Source organism: Branchiostoma floridae, chromosome 9 (genome assembly GCF_000003815.2).
Source record: "Branchiostoma floridae strain S238N-H82 chromosome 9, Bfl_VNyyK, whole genome shotgun sequence".
Lineage (NCBI taxonomy): Eukaryota > Metazoa > Chordata > Leptocardii > Amphioxiformes > Branchiostomatidae > Branchiostoma > Branchiostoma floridae.
Window position 1 is genome coordinate 16284942 of NC_049987.1, and position 21543 is coordinate 16306484.

General features: G+C 42.3%; 1 protein-coding gene across 1 annotated transcript in view; it reads right to left on the reverse strand.

The window, feature by feature from the left end:
• LOC118422217 overlaps positions 1 to 21543 on the reverse strand; it is a 45317-nt gene that overhangs the window by 2412 nt on the left and 21362 nt on the right. Inside the window, 19 exon segments of the mRNA XM_035829734.1 lie at positions 1056 to 1260; positions 1643 to 1778; positions 2799 to 2991; positions 3092 to 3200; positions 3605 to 3795; positions 6700 to 6886; positions 8590 to 9135; positions 9499 to 9662; positions 10129 to 10372; positions 10974 to 11134; positions 15502 to 15649; positions 15932 to 16062; positions 16250 to 16377; positions 17304 to 17445; positions 18301 to 18478; positions 18895 to 19032; positions 19567 to 19785; positions 20457 to 20585; positions 21197 to 21316. Of these exon segments, the coding sequence (XP_035685627.1) occupies positions 1056 to 1260; positions 1643 to 1778; positions 2799 to 2991; positions 3092 to 3200; positions 3605 to 3795; positions 6700 to 6886; positions 8590 to 9135; positions 9499 to 9662; positions 10129 to 10372; positions 10974 to 11134; positions 15502 to 15649; positions 15932 to 16062; positions 16250 to 16377; positions 17304 to 17445; positions 18301 to 18478; positions 18895 to 19032; positions 19567 to 19785; positions 20457 to 20585; positions 21197 to 21316 (3469 nt within the window).

Below are 21543 nucleotides of genomic sequence, written 5' to 3' on the forward strand. Positions count from 1 at the left end.
CTATGGGTTATGTTGCAAAAGACAGCTCTGAACTAATTGTGGTTTCTGATTTACTGGTGTTTGAACTTAGTCAGGTGCGAAATGGACCAGGTGTGAAATGGAACCAGTTGAGTGTCGCGCAGTGATCCGGTTTTTGTATTTGAAAGGACGCACACCAAAGAAGACTTTTGATGAAATAAATGAAACTTATGGTGATGATGCCCCATCATATGACCTTGTAAAACGCTGGCATCCTGAATTCAAACGTGGCTGGAAGTCTGTGGAAACAGCTCCCAGACCTGGTCGTCCCTCTTGTGCCATTGATGAGGCATCAGTTGGAGGACCAACCTGGGGTGTCCTACAAAATCGGTGTCCAGAGCTGCATCAAACGATGGGAGAAATGCATAACTCTGGGTGATTCCTATGAAGAGAAAGACTAATAACTGTGCCAAGTTTCATTAATCTCCTGCTATGGGAAATGGGTCAGGACCATTACTAATTGCACGCCCCTCGTATGTGTATAACACAGTGTGTTACTTATAAAAATTGCTTCTATTGCAGGTGGCGTTAGTTTGGCTTGATAATAAGGGAGTAGAGTGTTCGACTTGTACTAGGTAGTCGTGAGTTCGATCCCCGACCTAGTCTTTTTTTATCTATTGGGGTTGTCTCTTCCGTTAACTTGGTAACTGATTTCCGAGGGAGCTCTTTTAAAATCATACCAAATCGGGATACATAAAAACAATTGCTAACCTAGGATTGAATAAGTCCCCATTTGCATAACTTACATATCATTATGAACATCTTTGCCTAAGCTACCTGCATGCCAAAAGTGATACATATTCGTCGTCCCTTTCGTCATTTATCCTCTTTCGAATGTCTTGACAAAAACGGCCCTGCAGTTCCAAAATTAAACTGTTAGGGAGCTCAACCCTGTCCAACCGTGAAAGCTACCTGCCATCAAATGTTAAGACCATTGATGTGCATTTGATGTGCAAAAGATATTAATTTAGCTAGCGCATGGTGAATTGCAAAGGCATTGCAAAAAAATGGTAAAGGAAAAAACTGACGGAGCTTACCCACTACCAGCGGTCGCTCCATCTCCACATAGAACTCAGAGGTGACGTCATGACTGACCATGCCGACGTGATTGACAGCTCGGACGTGTACGTCATACTTGTTGTAGTTGTGCAGTTGGAGCCCTGACAGGGTTGCGTGAGTCTGTCCGGTCTGACCAACATTGATCCACGGGAAGTCTGTCAAACCAGGGCCAGTCACACGGCACTATACATAGGAAAAGAACATGTTCAAAGGTGCTCTATGTAAGATTAGGACAATGCAAAAAGTAAATTTTCCTACCATTACTTTACATGGTATTAAAGTTGAATCGACCCTATAGCATTGAATGTCAATATTAAGGGAAAGGGGTTGCAACACCGTTACATCATAGGAATATCACTTAAGGTGTGATTTAAAAACCTTATCTTGGTCCCATGAATTACCAACCTCAAAAAGCTATTCATGAAATGGGACTAAAGCTATTCGAAAAAAGGATGTTCTGGGGTGATGAGGTAATATTCAGTTGAATTAAGGCAGTATAATTAATCTGTAATTCCATTTACTTAGTCTGTCATTCCATGTCTAGTTACTGACGGGCTATCGTTACCTGGTAGTTCCGAATGCCGGAAACATCAAAGAAGCCTTCCCATGACAGGTGGATGACGTCAGCAGCAGACTGATGGGAGGCGCGGGTCGGGTAGTAGGACTGGGGCTCACTCATGGTCTCTACTATGGCGTGGTCACTGATGCAGAGGAAACACACAATTATTGATAAAGAAATAAAAGATGTCACTGAAGAGCTAATCTTCCACTGGTCCTGACAGAGGAATTAGACACTGTGTACACTATTTACATGTTTAATATACTGGGAAAATTCCACTAGCTATTTCCGACAAGCACAATGAACAGTGGACTATAGCTTAATATCCCGTGACACCCGTCCTAATCGCTTCTTAACATTGTCTACGAACATCGGCCGTACTTCCTGATCGCTATAAGGTCGGCCGATTGTAAGATTAACGGTCGCTCGTATTTTTCGCCTGAAACCCGTGCCCATCACATTGAGCGAGGCTCGTGCGATCGCCTGGGAATACATTTATCACATGGCGCCACATCTTGTACGCGGATGAGGTAAGACAAAACGTTGGTCACAAAAAAAGCAATTATAGTTCAATCAATCTTTAATTACTTAATGGACGGCACGGGTAGAATAGATCACAGGAAAGGAATTGTGCGATAAGCTCAGTCCGCATACTACCTCAGGAGCCACAATGTCAGAATTACACGCTCAGTCAAAGGAAGTCTAAATTTGCAAACAAACTGGAGTCGTGCGAAGCTTGTCCGACCGACGGGCGTACTCCATCCGACTTGCAACCGATGATAAATAAGTCGGTCTATATTCGCCCGACACCTCAAAGATCATCGGTGACTAAACATCGCGCGTTGATCGAACAATCTCCGGACGTATAGATATATCACTGCCGAAGATATCATTTAGAGCTCGCAGATTCGTCGTTCGATCGATTTTCGCGTGCATGCTGGGTGAGCGTCGTAGCCGGAAATAAACGGATTCTAGTTCCAGAAGCAGGGTCGCTGTACTACTGTGTAACGGTTACTACCGTACAACGAATGCTACCGCGTCGCATGATAATTTTATTTTTATTTTTAACGGCACTAATTTGACGTTTTGAACTCAGAAAACACACTCTACCAACTATGCTTTCAATGTGTTACAGAAGGCTCTTAATTTCTAGTCATCCCACCTGTCTGGCGGCTGACTGACAATGGTGACGCCGTCTGATGTCACGTGTGACGTCATCCCTGCGTAGTTATGACAACGGACAGTGGAGTAGACGGTATCACCGTGGGTCAGGTGACCGGAAAGGTTAAAGGTGGCGCTACAGACTGATGGCTGCTGGGTAAACTGGTAGGCTTCGGATGACCCTGGACTCAAACCTTGTTGTAAAGGAGAATATCAAAAGTATGTTAATCGGAAGAGAATAAAATATTATTGAACACACAGTCCTGAAGATCTTGGGAGACAACTCAGTCTTACCTAACGCGACTTCACAGAACTCCACCCCACTCTCAGCATCAGTGACGTTCCAGTGGACTGTGATGATCTCGGACTGTTGGAACTCCACGTCCTCTTCCTCGCTGCCGTCCTGAGAAACAACAGAAGTTTAAGAGAATAACGCAACGTTGACATAACGTAAAGCAGATTCTTTAGCCAAGGGCTTTAGCCAAAGAATTTCGGTGCCAATACAGCTTGATGAAAAGGTTTGCTTGTGTTTGCATACATGCCAGCTGATTCACCGAGTCGGTAGAGATTCTGTCGGTAGAGATCCCGGTTCAGTCAACAGCGATCGCGACTGGTATTTTAGGAATGTGCAAGTATGGTCACCAATTTATGAATGATACATGTCAAATTAATTCTGTTGATCTGAAGTGACATTAATAAAAAACGAGATCTTTACAGGCAGAATTGAGTATAGATCCTGATCGTAGTCTGTCTACAGAGATCTGTGATTCTATCAGATCACAATCTCTACCCTGTCATATGGCTAACCTTGATCCAAGAGATGACAGGAGGTGTCAAGTCCACCTGGATTGGGTCCGAGTACACAACAGAACGGAGAGCGGCCTCGTTTTCAGCCACAACTGTCACATGAACAAACGATCCATGACTCAGTCTCACGTCTTCATTGTGCGCATACGTGTTTCTTCCGACGGTCTTGAAGTCTTGTAGCTGAGTTCCACCTTAAGAAATGAAAAAAAGGAAATAAGAAAATCATTATCTATACAAGTACATTGTATCATTTTGTGTTTGGGTCACTGTTCAAGCGATGGAAAGCTCGTCTACACGTGAAATTTTGCAAAAAAAATAAAAGGGATTCATTTCTTATCTTGACAGACAACATTTGTGAGCAAATACAACTAACTTCACCCCCATCTCCCACCCCATGCAAAATGGACTTTTCTAAAAGTGAATTTCCAATAAGTCAAACACCTTGCAAGAATAGACACTACTTGAAAATGTACTTCGCATATAATCACCCTGGTCAAAAATTGAATTAAAAATAATTGCCCTCACGCAAGAGTGGACCCTTCCAGTAGTACTCACGTGTAAAATAAACAAGTCCAAAAATACCTTCGCTCATCAAAAGGAATCATTATGAAGTTAAATATTCAGGGCACCCGTATACCAAATGTTAGATAATTTGGTTGTATTACCAAGGTACACACTTTATTGATTTCGTTGTACTGTGTGCTAAAAGTGTTACCGAATGTCCAGTGCATTCCTATATCAAATTTTAAGTCATTTGATTGTAATACCAAAGTACAGGGGCCAAATATACATTTGTGGTCTAAAAATGGCCAGAAAATCTTAAAAAAATATTCATCTCTGCCTTTGTGCAGGCCATTTGGTCCAGACAAAATGGACAGGAATAGATTTAAAGGTTTGACAGGAGAAAAAACGTCAGGAAAAACAATACATTTCTTCCATACCTGTGCTATGGGTGAAATGTAATTATGTTAGTCCAGCTATGACTAAATCTATGCTCGTTTATTTGCCAAAACCTCATGTTAAACTTAGGTTGCTAGCTACAAGCAGTTATAAGTGTGAACATTGTATATGAGCTACCGAACAAAGCCACAAGTGTTTTGAACTGGTATAAAAGATACAAAATTCCATTCAACGTATTGCAATCAGACAAAGAAGACAGAAAATATACAAATGTTTAAAGATAAATGTTAACTAGAAAGGCCGACATTTGCTTGGGTGCAAATACAGCATATTTCAGCCATACCCATTCCCACGCAACATTGGACTGTTCCAAGTCACCCCTGCGCAAAAATTAACTGTAAGTTATCCCCAAAAGAGAACTGATATTGTGAATTGATTCCAGGTCAAAACAGAGCTTGCCCAATATGCCCCGGGCCCATATGAAAGAATATAATATTCCACAGGAGCGCCTATGCATAACTGATTGGTTTTTAGAATCGCGGCAGCTCCTATTTTTCCGAGAGTGAAAAAAAGCGCATCTTCCATTCAGAATATTTTCATCATGAAATTACATGACGCCATTCAACAATTTCCACTTCGATAACTAGGTCTAAGTACCGCCATAATCTCCTTGTGATGTAGGTACATTTATTATTGCAGTGAACTTTTTTTAATCAAGTAGGGCATACGTTTTAATAATTGTCAAGCAGGTGCAGGTACTGTGTAGTAGGAGTGTTTTTTTTTTCAAGCTAAAAACTTCAATCTTCTTCTTGTTTTGTATGAGCCATTACATAAACGGAGACGTCTCGAATTTTTCCAAGAATTTTACCTGGCCCTGTCGCTTCATTTCTTTTCTGAAAAATCTCAGGACCAACAAGTTAACTTGATTTGGCTTTATCTATATATTTCATTTTCCTTCGAATTCTTTGTTAAGTATATGCCCCAGCATACCACTGTTAAATCGTTTTACTTTGTATGCAATCAGCCATCGGACGTAATCTTGTCTGAGTGTTATAATTTCCTGCTCGTGGCGTGCGAGACCTGGAGGATAGGAGTTTCTACCTTGTTCGGGGGTTTCTTTTCGGAGGTCAGTGGTGATATTCTGGTACTAAGAGTCTTTTATTGGGCTCAAACTCTGGCAGTTTAAAGTTACTTACAATTTGAATGTACAAAGTTAACGTCAAAAAAGAACAACAACAACACTAGAAGTACCTACATTTGTTCGGGAAAAAATACATGCATTCTCGCCACTGTCAAACTTACGTGTCAGAACTAAACGCAAACTGTCCAATTTTCCCGCGTTTTCTGCCAAGTAACATTTTCTCGATTGTCTCAACTAACCCCCAAAGTCAAATCTGGCGAAAATGATTGATAGTGCCATGCGAAATGTTGGTAAATTCATCAACACAGACTTGTATTCTAACGTTCAATGCACGCGTACCGTCCGCTACCGCTCAAATGACCCTGTCTGAACTCCAAATCCTCGCAAACTACAATTTCAAACCGGGCACAGGGTAACATATGGCCACTGTGTGGCCACTGTAAGGCTGTAATATGCATCTGTTTGTGTATATACTGGATTGCAAGGCCCCGCTTATGAATATTAACTAGCATTCGCCTTTCTCGTCGCTGATTGGCTGGCGTCCATAAAGTAATTAACTCTCGCTCTCCCCAGACCGCTGGCACCTGGCACGTGTGGGCTCTGGGGTCACGGGAGTTCACGGGAGAAGGCCGAAAGAAAACCAATTTACCCTCAGAAAAGTGCAGAAATTAACAATTTGAGATTGGTTTATGCCAAAAATTTTACTTGGATCATTTTACCAACTATATAATGCCTATCTACACCAAATTTCAGGTCATTCCATTGTAATTCAAGGGTACAGGGGGCCAAAATATACCGTTTTGGTCAAAACGTGACCTTTAAACTTCAATAAAATCATTTTAGAGGCAGATATGAAAAAAAAGAGAAAACAGCACCTTGGTATTGACCCATTCTACCCTTGTGCCAAATTTCAGGTCATTCGGTCCCGGAACGACGGAGATGAATCGATTTGAAGATTTGACAGGAGAAAGAAACATTACGAATACAATATATTTCACCATACCATATGTGGTATGGCTGAAATATAAAGATATCACCAAAAGCTCATCTTCACCTCTGACTGTACCGATGGCCAAGCTATAGCCGACTATCGGACTCTCCGGGTCCACAAAGTCCCAGGCGGCGCGCACGGAGGTCCAGTCGTGGGCGAAGCTGGTCTCCAGGTGGACAGGACTGGTCAGCTGGTTGGTCGGGTTAGGACTGGCTGGAGGGAGGCGGGATCCCAGTCGCATCTCTTGGACCTGTAGGCATGTAGGGTATTAAGGGGTGCTCTTATTAGGTAAGGGTACCTACAGCAAGAACATGACGTTAAGACAACTAAATTCTCCCCATCTGTTATAATTTAAATTTTTATATAGTTTGCATAATACTATCTATCCATGTTTAAAACAAAACTACGCCTTATGTTTAAGTTTCAAGAGAGCAATAGATTAGGTAGCAACTCACCAACATGAGTGAAATGCAGAATGATTCCTATCCTGTTAAGTTTGCTGTCTCTAACGCGGCTATCTCACCGAGCTACGCTAAATTGTGCCAGAACATTTCGCCAAAATTGCGAATTTTCTTCAAATTTCTCATTGTGGTCACACTGACGTGCGATCTAAGGGTAAAGTAGGTGACCTCTACAAACAAAATGGCCGTACCCGTAATGTCATAGTTAGTCTGTGACCAGAGGGTAACCTCTGGCGACAGACTTTTAGTTTTGTCACGTTTTCGCGCGTTCGCATCTGTATCTGCATGTACCCATTGTCTGAATCCTATGAGGTTTGGCAGGTCCTCTGTACTGAGGTTGACGATGATGCACGTGGGTTTCTTTCGGCGGCAGCTGGTTTTATTATGGATGTTATAAAAATAACACCCCTACAAAATGTTCGTCTTCCGGTGTATTGGTCCAGATCCCCTGCATGTGGGTCATGACGTAATTTTATATTGTCAAGCAGATGCGTGGTTCTATCTGATCGTCAAAATTATTCACGTTCGCATCTGTATCTGCATGTTCCCGTTGTCAGATACGTATGTTGTTTGGCAAGTCCTTTGCACTGAGGTTGACGATGATGCACGTTTTTTTTTTCGCAGATGCTGGTTTTATTATGGATGTATAAAAATATCACCCCTACAATTTGTTCGTCTTACGGTGTTTTGGTCCAGGGCCACTTTGTGTGAGCCTTGCCATAATTAAACATTGCAAGCAGATGCGTGGTTTCATCTGATCGTCAAAGTAATTCCCGTTCGCATCCGTATCTGCATGTTCCCGTTGTCGGATACGTACGTTGTTTGGCAGATCCTCTGCACTGAGGTTGACGATGATGCACTTTTTTTTTTCTCGCGGCTGTTGGTTTTATTATGGATGTATAAAAATATCACCCCTACAATTTGTTCGTCTTACGGTGTTTTGGTCCAGGGCCGCCTTAACAGTTGTTCACCTTTCTCGAAATATGTTGGATTATGATTTTACCGTACACACAAGTTGACAGTTGTTCACCTTGCTCGAAATATGTCAACAGCTGTGACCAGCTGCGACCAGCTGGTCATGATATGTTTGTTAACTTTGGTCTACTTTGAATATGACAGTTTTAAATGAACATGGTTGGTACTTTTATTATGATAATGCTGTCTTCATATATACTTGTACGTTCAGCCTCTTGTCCGAACTCATTTACAGTGTGGATTAAGCAACTTTGAATAAAATGATATATCTAACACCATGAAAAGGATCATTATAGGATATAAGCACAACGTCACACACCAAAGGAGACAGAACAACCAACATATACCAGACCGACGTCACAGACTATGTTACCTACGGTCACTTGTTTTGGTTTCCCATTAGATTCCAAACTTAGACGAGCATCCTAATGTGAAAATTTACGCCACTTTCCCAATACTTTGTCGCAGCCCACACGAGTAAGATAATTGCAATAGTCAATCAATTTGTTGACCCTACCTTTACATCGTCCAGAGCAATCCCGCTCCAAGGCCCTACAGATCCGATGACTACCTCAGACACGTGTTCTACAGCTGTGAAGTAGAACACGTGCTTGTGCCACGTGATGTTCCTGTCCACGTGTAGCTCCACCCCTTCCAGGTGGGACGGGCGCTGATACAGTTTAAACACGCGGTGCATGCCGGGACTGATCACGTACCCCTCCTGTGCCACCACTGGTGTGTTGGAGGGGAAGATGGGAGAGGCGTGAAGCGTCAGGCGGTATCTCTCACCAGGACTGGTCGGGATGAGCTGTGAGATGGACCCGTGCAGGAGGAGGTAGGAAACTCCGTGGTGAGACACAGCCGTGGACGGGGACATCACGGCCGCTACACCGGAGATGTTCCAGTGGGTTGACTTGTCGTTGTCTGCTGTCAAGTTGGTGTTACTTACAATGTCGTCGTCTGATGTAAGACTTGAATTACTGTCACTTTCGTTATCTGTTGCTGAAATGATGGCGTTTCCAGCACTTCCATGGTCTGTTGTAAGGTTGGTGTTTGCAGAACTCTGAACAAGCCGGAAGAATAAAGTGTTATCGTAATATATTGGCACTAAGAATATTACTAGATGTTTCATCATAGCAATTTTGTTGCTGCAAAACATGACTGCTAACTGAATCTGTCCGTCAAGGTTTAAAGCTTGTAGAATCCTGGTCTTTACTCTAACAAATTCTTAGGCTTCGTACTTTCTACACTCCCGAAGCAAATTCTCATGACCATATACATTTACTATAACTTTCATTTTTCTATACTTCATACTTATACTGTAACGGGTGCCGTCTGACTTCATCGACTTACGCTCATTCATTGTTTATTAATGACTGTGCTTTTATCTTATATCATTGATAAATCTAAATCATGCATCACTGACCTGAACATTTTCGAATGACGGGTTACCGAGCACGTTTGTTCCGAAATCAAACTTGTTCAACACTGCCGGCGGAGTGGTGTCCACCAGTATCCCATCAGACATTGCGGGTGATGACGTCAGCCCCGCAGCATCCACAGCGTACACGGTAGAATAGTATGTTGTACCTGAAGAAAAAATTAACTCGGTTGACTACTTTGAAATACTCTTTTATGTGTTCACCTCAAGTCTTCCTATAAATCGAATACCTCATACCGCTGTAAATTATTATAGTTACTGAATGTCCTCTCCCTTGTCTTATCAGGCGTAATGACAGTTGATGCTCCACAATTGATGTAAAATACCTTCCTAGAGAGATAAACTGTCTATTAACTATACCGCACTACTACTACGCAGCAAGAGGGCATTGGTCTGTGCAATGCTAAAGTGCCTAAAACAGCACTCGGGCCCAAATAGTCAGAACTCTTCATTCACATTCTTCAAAAGAATCTTGCGTCCAAAATCAATTCTGACATTGTCAAATATCGCTAGCTCGGATACACAATACGCTATCAAACAGTTATCAAATATTACTGGATTTATGATGATGTTTTGTCATATATGATAGACTATACTGGACCGAAACGTTCCTACCAGTTGCAAGTGCAGGTGAAATTTCTTTCACTTCCGCCAGACTTAGTCCCACATCTGTACAAGTCAGGATATCGTCAGTCCCAGGCGTGGAACCCACACACCACACATAGTGGTGGATGTACGACTGGAGGTCGGAGAAACCGTGCCAACTAGCGGCCACGTGAGAACTGCAGTTCTGGTAGTCCATGTCGTGAATGTCCAATCCGTCATAAACTACTCCTGCTGACGGAGGCTCAGTGTCGACCTAGCGGAAAAGTAACAAAAAATACAATGCATTTTTTTCCTTTAGATTACTTAAAACCGTTGCATTTACGGCTTTGGTTTCTGTAATGTCTTGCTGCAGCAATAGACAGGGCGGGACTCACCTCAAATTAGCAAATAGACGTAATATCTGTACTGCCATCCATAAATGTCTTCTTAGCGCGACGTAGGCCATAAGAGCAATGATTTTTCTCAACAGCGTTTACTCTTGTTATCTAGCTATGTCTAAAAGTAGTGATGAGCGACAAAGACTAGATATCATATATATCACAATACATGCACTGTATATGTGGCTTCGGATAGACGAGTGGCCATTCTTGTGTAAGTGCTGATCGAAAGGTCACGTCTTCGATGTTGGGTATTTAAGTTGGAAGTTTTGTCTTTGGGAAAGGCACTTTAAACGACCCTTTTTACTCTACCTAGGTGAGAAAATGGGTACCTGACTTCGGTTGGGGAGGTAAATGCCAGTGGATGAGATCGGTACAGTGTCCTAGACACATTGCCCGCATGACCTCATAAAGGCTATGGACTACTTGAATATTTCTGCTACATATTTACCACCTGACGTCAAAGTCAATACTAACCAGAAAGCCGTCAGAGCTGACTGTAGTGTGTAAGCCGGCATGACTGTAGGCTCGGACGTTACTGAAGTACTTCACACCGGACTGTAGCGTCACACCGTCTATCAGAACTTCACTCGTGGTGTCAGACAGGTTATAACTGATGTAGGGAACAATGTCCTCTCCTGTAAAGTGTGAAATAGATATCTACGGTGGAAACAGCGGCTTTGAAGTTGCATGTCAAGAGCTGCAGAAGTACTCAATGTTACAGCTAACAGGTTGGATTGATGTCTTCAGCACATTGCAACATGTTAAAACCGGATTTTTAGAACTAAGGGTTCAAATTTAAAGCTGTCAAAGCCTACAAGGCCTGAATTTACAAGCTCTCTTAGCAGTTTTGACACTGGTATATCCTTTCCTCCTGTGCTGTCACACTGTGCTGTCACATTTCCACAAAGGGGCCCGGCCGGAGAGATTTGGGGAACGAAAAGTACGACAACAAAAACACAATACCTACCAAAAAAATTCAACAACATGCCTTCTGCATATTAATTGGCATAAACTTTAATTTTCGTTTCCGCAAAAAGCCCGGCCGGGTCCCGGGTAGGAAAGGTGACGTAGACTTTAAGAAATATTCAGAATGTTATATATTCTTTTATCATACGACCAGTTACTACAATATGCTTAAAACAGCGACAGTTTTCAAAGGTTTAAACTCGTACCCCGATGTCTAGCAGCACATCTTGTTCACTGAGAATGTATGACCTAGTCTCGCGAGAGAACGAGACTAGGTCCGAGACTTGCGTAGATCTAGGTGAACAAGCTGTGCAACTAGACATCAATAATTTTAAGTTTAACCTTTAAAAACCGTTACTGTTTTAAGAATATTCTAGTAACTGGTCGTATAATTACTGAATATATAACATTCTGAATATTTGTTAAGGCCTACGTCACATTTCCTACCTGTAGGTGAGAAAAATTTCATTTGTAATTTTTATTAATTGATCGCAAACTTTATCTGTCTTGGTGCGGCCCGTTTGCACTTTGACCCGGAACACGTGAGAGTGACGTCACTCGAGTTTTACTGGGCAGGCGGGTTGCACGGTTTTGCTCCGCTCTCCCTTTTCAAAGTTTGTGTGTCGGATGTGCTGATATGGAGTCAGAGGGGGTCGTCTGTCAAGAGTGCCAAGATGAAAGGGAAACACGTCTCTTCAAAGCGGTCCGTGTCACGCCGGCGCTGTGATAGCTATGATTCGGACACTTCTGGCATGTCTGATGATTCCCGCTCGCGTTCTACCAAGCGCCGCCGACGCCGGGCAGGTAAGAGCGGTCGAAACCGTACTATTGATGATTCGGGTACAAGTCGTGTCAAACTTGATTGGCCACAGCACAGAGTGCACTTCCCAGGATATGGGAAGGAAGGGGGCGTGACTTATGATCAGTTATCCTTGCCCATGTTTGTACACGGCTTTCTGAAGAATGTCCTTTATTCGGAGCGGGTTTCGGTTGACGCGGAGCATAAGTTGGTTCATCTAGTAGATCTTATGTTCGATGCTGTGTACTATAACTGGGAGTTAGTTCGGGAGGTCCACGCATCCTTACTGTACGGGATAGAATATGGTTCGCTCACGTGGCGTAGCCGCGGTACCTTTGATGCCATCAGAGAGAGACACTACCGGACACAAGCTGGCGTCGCTCGTGGCAACGCGTCGTCATCGAGGGCGGGTCCTGTCAAGGAAGCTCGTGTGGCGGGAAGCAGGCCGCGGTATTGTGGCGGGTTTCAGTCCGGCAACTGTTCCCTACAACCCGGCCATTGGAGTCCACGGTGGAACGCCCCAATGCTACACGTCTGTAGTGCGTGCTTGGTAGTACGGGGCATACAGGAACCGCATTCGAGTCAAGATTGCCAGTACAACCCCCGGCCATTTGGCGGCTCAACAGACAGAACAAACCATAACTCCAGAGAACCCGCCCACCTCTCCCAGGGACTCGGTCCTTCACGCGGACTTTCACAAGATGATCAAGTTACATGAAGAGTTTGCGACACACGGTAATCTTCACAATTCTATCAGTACTAGTGAAATCAAAGCTGAAAGTATATACTTGGAGAACGTTACTCGAGAATTATGAACACAGACATATTGTAATAGTTGATTTTTTTTGGAATTCGCATTTTATATGGCCCGTGTTTACGTGTTGAACTCGGACGTGATCGGGATCCACAACACTGTGCTAATTATATTGTGATAACATGGCCTGACGTGTGTTTACTTGTTAAACTCGGACGTGATCGGGATCTACAACACTGTGCTAATTATATTGTGATAACATGGCCTGACGTGTGTTTACGTGTTGAACTCGGACGTGATCGGGTTCTCCAACACTGTGCTAGTTATACCGTGATAACCTGGCCTGACGTGTGCTTGTAAACGTGTTAAACTCTGACGTGATCGGGATCTACAACACTGTGCTAGTTATACCGTGATAACCTGGTCTAACGTGTGTTTACGTGTTGAACTCGGACGTGATCGGGATCTACAACACTGTGCTAGTTATACCGTGATTACCTGGCCTGACGTGTGTTTACGTGTTGAACTCGGGCGTGATCGGGATCTACAACACTGTGCTAGTTATACTGTGATAACCTGGCCTGACATGTGTTTATGTGTTGACCCCGGGCGTGAACGGGATCTACAACACTGTGCTAGTTTTACCGTGATAACCTGGTCTGACGTGTGTTTACGTGTTGAACTCGGACGTGATCGGGTTCTCCAACACTGTGCTAGTTATACCGTGATAACCTGGCCTGACGTGTGCTTGTAAACGTGTTAAACTCTGACGTGATCGGGATCTACAACACTGTGCTAGTTATACCGTGATAACCTGGTCTGACGTGTGTTTACGTGTTGAACTCGGACGTGATCGGGATCTACAACACTGTGCTAGTTATACCGTGATTACCTGGCCTGACGTGTGTTTACGTGTTGAACTCGGGCGTGATCGGGATCTACAACACTGTGCTAGTTATACTGTGATAACCTGGCCTGACATGTGTTTATGTGTTGACCCCGGGCGTGAACGGGATCTACAACACTGTGCTAGTTTTACCGTGATAACCTGGCTTGAAGTGTGTTTACGTGTTGAACTCGGGCGTGATCGGGATCTACAACACTGTGCTAGTTATAGCGTGATAACCTGGTCTGATGTGTGTTTACGTGTTGAACTCGGACGTGATCGGGATCTACAGCACTATGCTAATTATACCGTGATACCATGGCCTGACGCATGGTTGTAAACATGTGGAACTCGGATGTGATTTGAATCTGCAACACTGTGCCAGGGAGCTGTGGTTGTTGGCAGCCACATCTGCGTTCCAGGTTAATATCACACATATCTAAGGCAGTCATGACCGACTTGCAGATCACCTTTCCCGATGGCATCTTTCGGATTATCATTCTGAGCAGTTTGACCAGCTCGCTTGGCTTCGGACTACAGTTGACATTCCGGTATTCCAGGAGGACTCTATCTTGGATTGCCCTTATTAATAGAATAGGTTTAATGTTTGTTTATTTTGTTGTGTTTATGGTTTATGCCAGCTCAAATTGAGCTTGGACTACTATGTGTCAGTAGGGCTTGAGAAAGAAACGGGACATACGCCTCGCCAGAAGCTGCCTTTCACACCGGAAGTCTTACTTAGGATTCAAGTGCACTTAGATACCTCGGACTCATTTAGGCGACCACATTGACAGTGATATTAAGTTTCCTTATGTTTCAGCGAAAATCTTACTTTGTGTCTAAATACGGTTTTGACCTTAAAGCAATTCACTCTACATACATGGTTTCGCAGTAAACAGAATTTGCTGATCAGAGCCAGGTGGTCTAAGACTTTACAATGTGCAGAAAGAGTATTGTACGTTCCAGTAATGAATATCAAGATTCTCCGATTTGTCCGGTATCAATATGGTGTAACATGGCGATCGGCATTCTAAGGATTATTTACTGTATTTACAAGTTCCATTGAGTACCACGTTAGGTTTTGTTCTAGATTAGAATGTTAAAGCATATTCATAAGTTGACGACATTAGTCTGTATTTGAGAGTTCCCTGAGTTACTAGGTTACGTTTGTGTTATAGAACGTTAATGCATATCCAGAGGATGAAGATGTCTCAGTAGCGTCGTTGAAGGCATTGCAGTGTTTTTTAGAGTAACAGTTTAGAGTATTAATAGTTTGGTAATATGTTCATAGGTAGTGGGGTGGTGGTGTCTTCTTTTTTATTCATGTTTAGGTATTTTTATGATTTTGTTTCTTTTCTTTTAACGGTTTGGCCTTTTGTTTTTGGTGTTTTTCTGCGAAAAAGTTTTTCTTGATTAAACTTTTTCCTTTTTCTGCCAAACCGTGTCTTTGTTTGAGTTTGTTCGATAATTTGTGTGTTTATGCCTTTAAAAAAGAATATTCTAGTAACTGTATTCATACGTGACTGATGAACCTCTACAACGTTATAATACAATCATGCATTTTAACGTTGTTCTATTCCTCTACAAAAGCACCTACGTCTAGGGAAACTGCTCAATGACACTTGGAAGTACGCAACTCCAACTTCCGGTTCGTTGAACACATTCTTCCACCCTGCAGCCACACGGGAGGTGTCCGTCGTAAAATCCATGTCCTCGGTATAACCTACGTTTGGGATGTCTTCTACCTACAGAACATCAACAGTACAAAATAGGATGCCATTCTATGTGTAGTATGCAAGTAAGTTAAGTAATAAAGATTTCAAAATTGTTTCTTTTCAATGTAAAGCATTTTCTCACGTATGGTCTGGAGTATTTCGGTTATGATTCACATTATAAATGGAGAAAGATAAATTTTTTGTAATCTAACTCTTTATCAACTGCTTATGAAATTTGGTGTTTACTATTTCCCACGCGTGGATACATATCTGTCTCCTTTCAAAAGATATAAACTACAACCTACACCCCACCTTCTTTGATTTGGACACAGCTGGAGGTGTAAAGTCTGTCATGACGCCGTCTGAGTGGAAGTCCAGATATACGTCACTGCTGTACCAGGCTCGCACGTGGAACACGTATCTGATGTGGGGTTTTAATTGTGCTGAAAACAAAAGGCGTGACTGCATGAAATGTAAGTAGATACACGTTTAACACAATCATACCAGTATTATCAATAACGCACGCAGTGAGAAGAGGGATCATGATATGAACAGTACAACTATTGATGATATTGCAAAAGCAAATCTAAACATTCCTTGGTAAATTTGTTTACATTTACTGTAACTTACGTCTGTCCCGCCTGATGCTCAGCACGGCTGACGTTCTCAGCCCCACGTCGTACCAGATCCTGTCTTTATTTATATCAAACACCCCGGTACCTGCTGCCTTACCCTCCTGTCCGGCACTCCACTCATACCTGATAACATATTCATTTCAACATATAAGCATCAAACTTTTACCCAGTCTAAGTAACGTTAGCTATAAGTAAAACCTTCTCTTATAATGGACATAAGAGTCTTTTAATGGACATAAGAGTGCATTGACACCGGTGACGATTAATTCTGACCAATCAGAAGGAGCGATGCACACCGGGCACACACAGAAATCTATAGTCACGGCGTCATAACCAGCATGGAATTGGGCCTTCTGATTGGTCCATGGTGCCTGGCTATATGATAACGTGCCTTACAAAATACAGCTGCTGTCTAGTTACCTTAAAGGCTGCCATAGATCCTACCTAGCCAGTGTTAATTTCTGACACAGCCTGTTTGAAAGGACTGCAACATACGAGGGTTGATCAATAAGTCCTCGGCCTCACCCAGAAATAATAAGCACAACTCAGATGTCGAAGCACATCAATATCCTCCAAATTTCAAATCATTGCAGTCAGTACTTTCCAGGCATTCGTTTTTTGAAAATTAGAAGGTAAGTGGCGGGAAAAAACAAGGGTAAATTGTGATCAGACATTTGTGGGTCGAGTTCCCCATGTCGTAAATTCTTTGTCATTAACAAAAGACATTGTCAAAATGTTTGATAATGATTCTCTTCCTATTCCAAGCAGAAAAAAGTGGGTGTCTAACTTCCAGCAGCGCAAGTTGACCCGCACACCTCAGGTCGCAGCTCAATTGTCCACGTTTTTTCCCTTCTCCCTTACATAAGGTTACTGGGTGTCGCCTGATTACAATAATATGAATATTGGTACACATTCATATAAGACTTTGTACTTGACATTTATGCTTCGAAATATGAGTTGTGCTTATTATTTCTTGGTGAGGCCGAGAACTTATTGATCACCCTGTACAAACGTACGAAGGCCTGTGTCAAATTTTAAAGTGTTGCTACCTTTGAACCGCTATACCTCCCGGGAATGTTTCCCATCTTGCGGCAAGAGTGCATTGGGACAGTGTGACGCCGGTGTCTGGTGCTGCCTGACTGCGCAAGTCCGTCAAGTCGTACACAAGAACCCTGTGATACTCTGTACGGTCTGAAGAGGATAGAAATTGTGTCAAATATCTGTTGAGACGCCTGAGTTAGAATGTACCGTACATATGACTTTAAAAACGTTAGTACAGCATGTATTAGAAATACACTCGGTAAGCAATTAAATATGCTGCGATCTGGTGGAATCTGTGATCGTTATAGATCTACTGGTGGATCCCGATCGGAGTCTCTGTTGTCATACACTTAATCAGAACTCTCTAGCGTGGTAGCTAATTTACAAATAAATGCTAAATTTCAAGTCTATCCATTGATGTAAATCATATAAAGTGACATGAATCGAAGTGAAGAAAATCTTTTTAAGGGATATCTCTAAATTTAGTTACCGAGCAGGGTCTCTACCAGTGGAATAGGATATTCCGTCAGGTAGCAATCTTTACCATGATATTTATCAAGATACAGTTTCATAATCGACAGCATTTCCAAGACATATCAGGACTTAAGGTGGTATCTCACTGCACTTGCGTTAAGCTTGCGTCACTGCGGGGTTCGAAAGATAATTCAAGACATGAAGAACGAAATTTCCTTATTTTTGTGTATTTTGTCGTCTTCTAAATCATACTTTTACGTATCACGCAATATCTAAATTGTAAAAAAAAATCGAAGAAAATAACAAAACAGTGCCGCAGTGAAAGAAACCCATAGTGGCGCAAGCTTGACGCAAGTGCAGTGAGATACCACCTTAAGTCAAAACGTATAGCCGACATCAGTTAGCGTGGCAGTTATCGGCCTTTCTAATCGAAGGTATTGTTACTCACGAAGCATGAAAATCGAGTGAGTAACATTGGGTGCAAGAATTAACGCGTCATGATATACACAGAAAGGTGTTTACAAAACTAACCTGCGACGTTTTGGCATCCGGTGAGAAGTGGATCACATTTCTGGTTCTGTGGTGCGCATGTGCAGTCGCCCTCACAAGAGTGTGCGTCACATCGTCTGACCAATGACAGGAGGCCGCTGTGCGGGTTGGACGGAACCACTTCCAGAGCTTCATGGGCCACAACGCTCTGCAATCCAACCTATTAACAAGAGAAAAAAAACTGTGCTTCATTCAAAGGTGTCATTTATAACGTTCCACATAAAGCATAACATAAACTAAGTCTTACCAATGCAAGCCGTTAAGCAGTCCCACATTTGTAAAATGGCTAATGGATTGTTACAATAAGAAGATAACTGTCAAAGTATAATCGAGGGGATACAAGGCACCAAACCAAGAGTGGATGTTTTGATGTATGATCAATTTTAGATAAAGGTTGGCGATCAGATCAGCTCTAGTAGTAGTGACAGATTTTATCTAAATTTTATCAGATTAAAGGGAACACATCTGTTGACTTTGTAAAATGGATTAAATAAATATAAGATTCTCAATTTTACAAAACAAAACAATAACATGCAACATAGCCGCTGCGTTACTTCTCATTACGTAACGTTATACCTTGTTCACGGCCCAAATTGTGACATAGATGTGTTCCCTGTCTATCAAGTTCCGTGTGAGGTTCACTACAGCGACTTGAACGGCGCCTTCGTCTTCATGGGACGGGCCGTCCTGGTGCGGGAGGACCACACAGTCTATCTGGAGTGATAATTTTGCCATAAGGTCATAATAGTTAAGACACACAGTGTCACACGTTACATAATAATGTGGCAATACAATACTTATGATATCATCGATAGCAATTGCGTTCATGTAGCACTATGATTGATTGACATGGTCGGAGGTCATATAGAACAAAAGAGGCCATGTATTTTTGATAGATTTTGGTTAATTTCCATCTCATTTAAGATGTCATTGTTAATATCATGGTTTCGTTCGAATTCAATAGAAAAGACATAATTATTGAAAAGCGGTCTGCAGGCCGATTTGAACTTTCATGAATAAACAAAGGTTCAAACAAACAAACATACAAGTATGAAAAATAAGTTTTTGCTGGAGAGCTGAATGACGTGTCCCTTTAATTTATTTTGTGCCTGTCGCACTTCGAAATATATCATAAATTGGTCAATAAAAATTATGGTGCCATATAATGTTGCGATTCAAGTACAAACTTCCCAACAAACTATTAATTAGTTGAGAAACTATTGATGAATTAAAGTTGAGAAAACTTGCCGTAAGATCTGTCCCACTGAAAGTCGATCCGATGGTGACGTGATATTCCTGGATCCCAGTGTGGATGTCCGTGAAGCCGAGCCAGGCCAGCCTGACGTGAGGCTGGGAGGTGCCGATCTGTTGGTGGTACGTCATCCAGCCGTCGCGGTGACGCCATAACTGAGCAGCATGGTCGGTCTGTACGGCTAACATTCCTACTGTGGGAGGGGTGGAGTCCACCTGGGGAGAAGGGTTTCAACATAACAATGAAGATAACGTAATGGAGATTGTAGTCGCCGGGTCCCAGTGTGATTTTAATTGCGGGTTAGTTTTAATAATTTGGGCCCCGTCCGTTATCAAAAATAGACCGGTAGCCCCAAGGTTGGTCCACTGGGCTACGTAGGGGTTGCATTCTATATAACGGAAACAAAACCCATTAACTACCCGACTGGGCCTTTTTGTCCAATTGTGACCGTAGCAATACTCAAGTAATGATTTTAGAAATCCATACAATTGCTTGAGTAACTCTTATCTTGCATATCTTATTACCTAGATGTCTAACCATCTACGTTTCCAATATAATGTAGCTGAAGCAACTGGATATATTTTGTAAACAGTCAGATGTTTCAGATCAATCCAGCATCCATTCATTTCTCAATCTGATCTACTGTTGTGTAACGAAAGATACTAGCTTGGTATCCAAACCTATTATAGCTGTCGAGTGCCTTGTTTATTTGCGAAAGAGAATGATTATTTGTCAGCTGACATAAGACAAAGCCGAGTTTTATTTTTATTCAAAGAACGTCATGAGGAAGCAATCATCGCATAATAATCTATAACAATAATGTGATGGATGTGAGCCATTTTGTGAAAATCTTATCTAAAAGGAGAATTATGCGATTAAAACGTACCAGAACTCCACGAGTCTCCCCTGATGTACACAGCTTGGCGCCGTTACAGGCCACCACCCGTACGTAGTATGTGTCCCCGTCATGTAACGATAGGTTGGTAAACCTGAAGTCTCGGATAGATCCGGCGATCTGACGTTTGGAAAGAAGCATAAACGTTTTCATATCAGTTGTTCGGTTGTGTCTTTTCATTGAACCAAGAAACAAAATGAATGTTTTAAAATAGCCCATTTTTGGGAAAATGCTAGCATAAACTACACGTTAGCTTAATCTTTCGAGTTTTTCCCATTCGTCGCACGACCCTCGTATTATTGTAAATTGAGGGCATTTAAAATGTTTTTGATAGTCATAGGTTTGCCGTACAAATATCAGCTCTTTTGTTGCGGAAAAGGCTATTTCACAACTTGTAGACGGTTGTTTTTCCAGTCTGCTTGACAAAGCTACGACATCAAAACCATACGACGGCCTTTGACGTAAGTAGCCATGCCGTTATGCCCCCTTTTCACTAGGGCGGCGGTCTAGCCGCGCTCTCTCTGCGAACTAAATTTGACAGATCTATAAACGAATTGTTAAGAAAAAAAGGAACTGTTTAACGCTTTGTGTGTTTTGTTGTCTTTTTGGTGCCACTTTTATATTTTGTATGATATACCCAGGATATATGAAATCGAAGTTTACACATATTTGTTTTAGGTCGCAGTGAGAGCCCAGCGCGATCGCCGTCTAGTGGAAAGGGGGGGCTTTACCTCCACAGGCTCTATGTCCACCCCGGCCTGTTGGTGAGTGAAGACTGACAGGTGCTGCCGCTCGATGGAACTTTCGGGGTCAACAACCTTCCACCTCACGGACAGGGTTGTTCTCCACACCTGGCGTTAACGATAAACGTTACACTTTAAAATGTACTATCTTTAAGACAAGAATGTACTATGATTAAAAAAAAAACGAGAGGTACATCGTGGGCAGATTCAGAAGCAACACAAAACAACTTAATACAATACATTGCAATGTAATCAAGTACAATACAATTAAATAAGGTTCAATTAGATACTATACAACGCACAATGTGTTATAATATGCAAAAAATTCGATACAA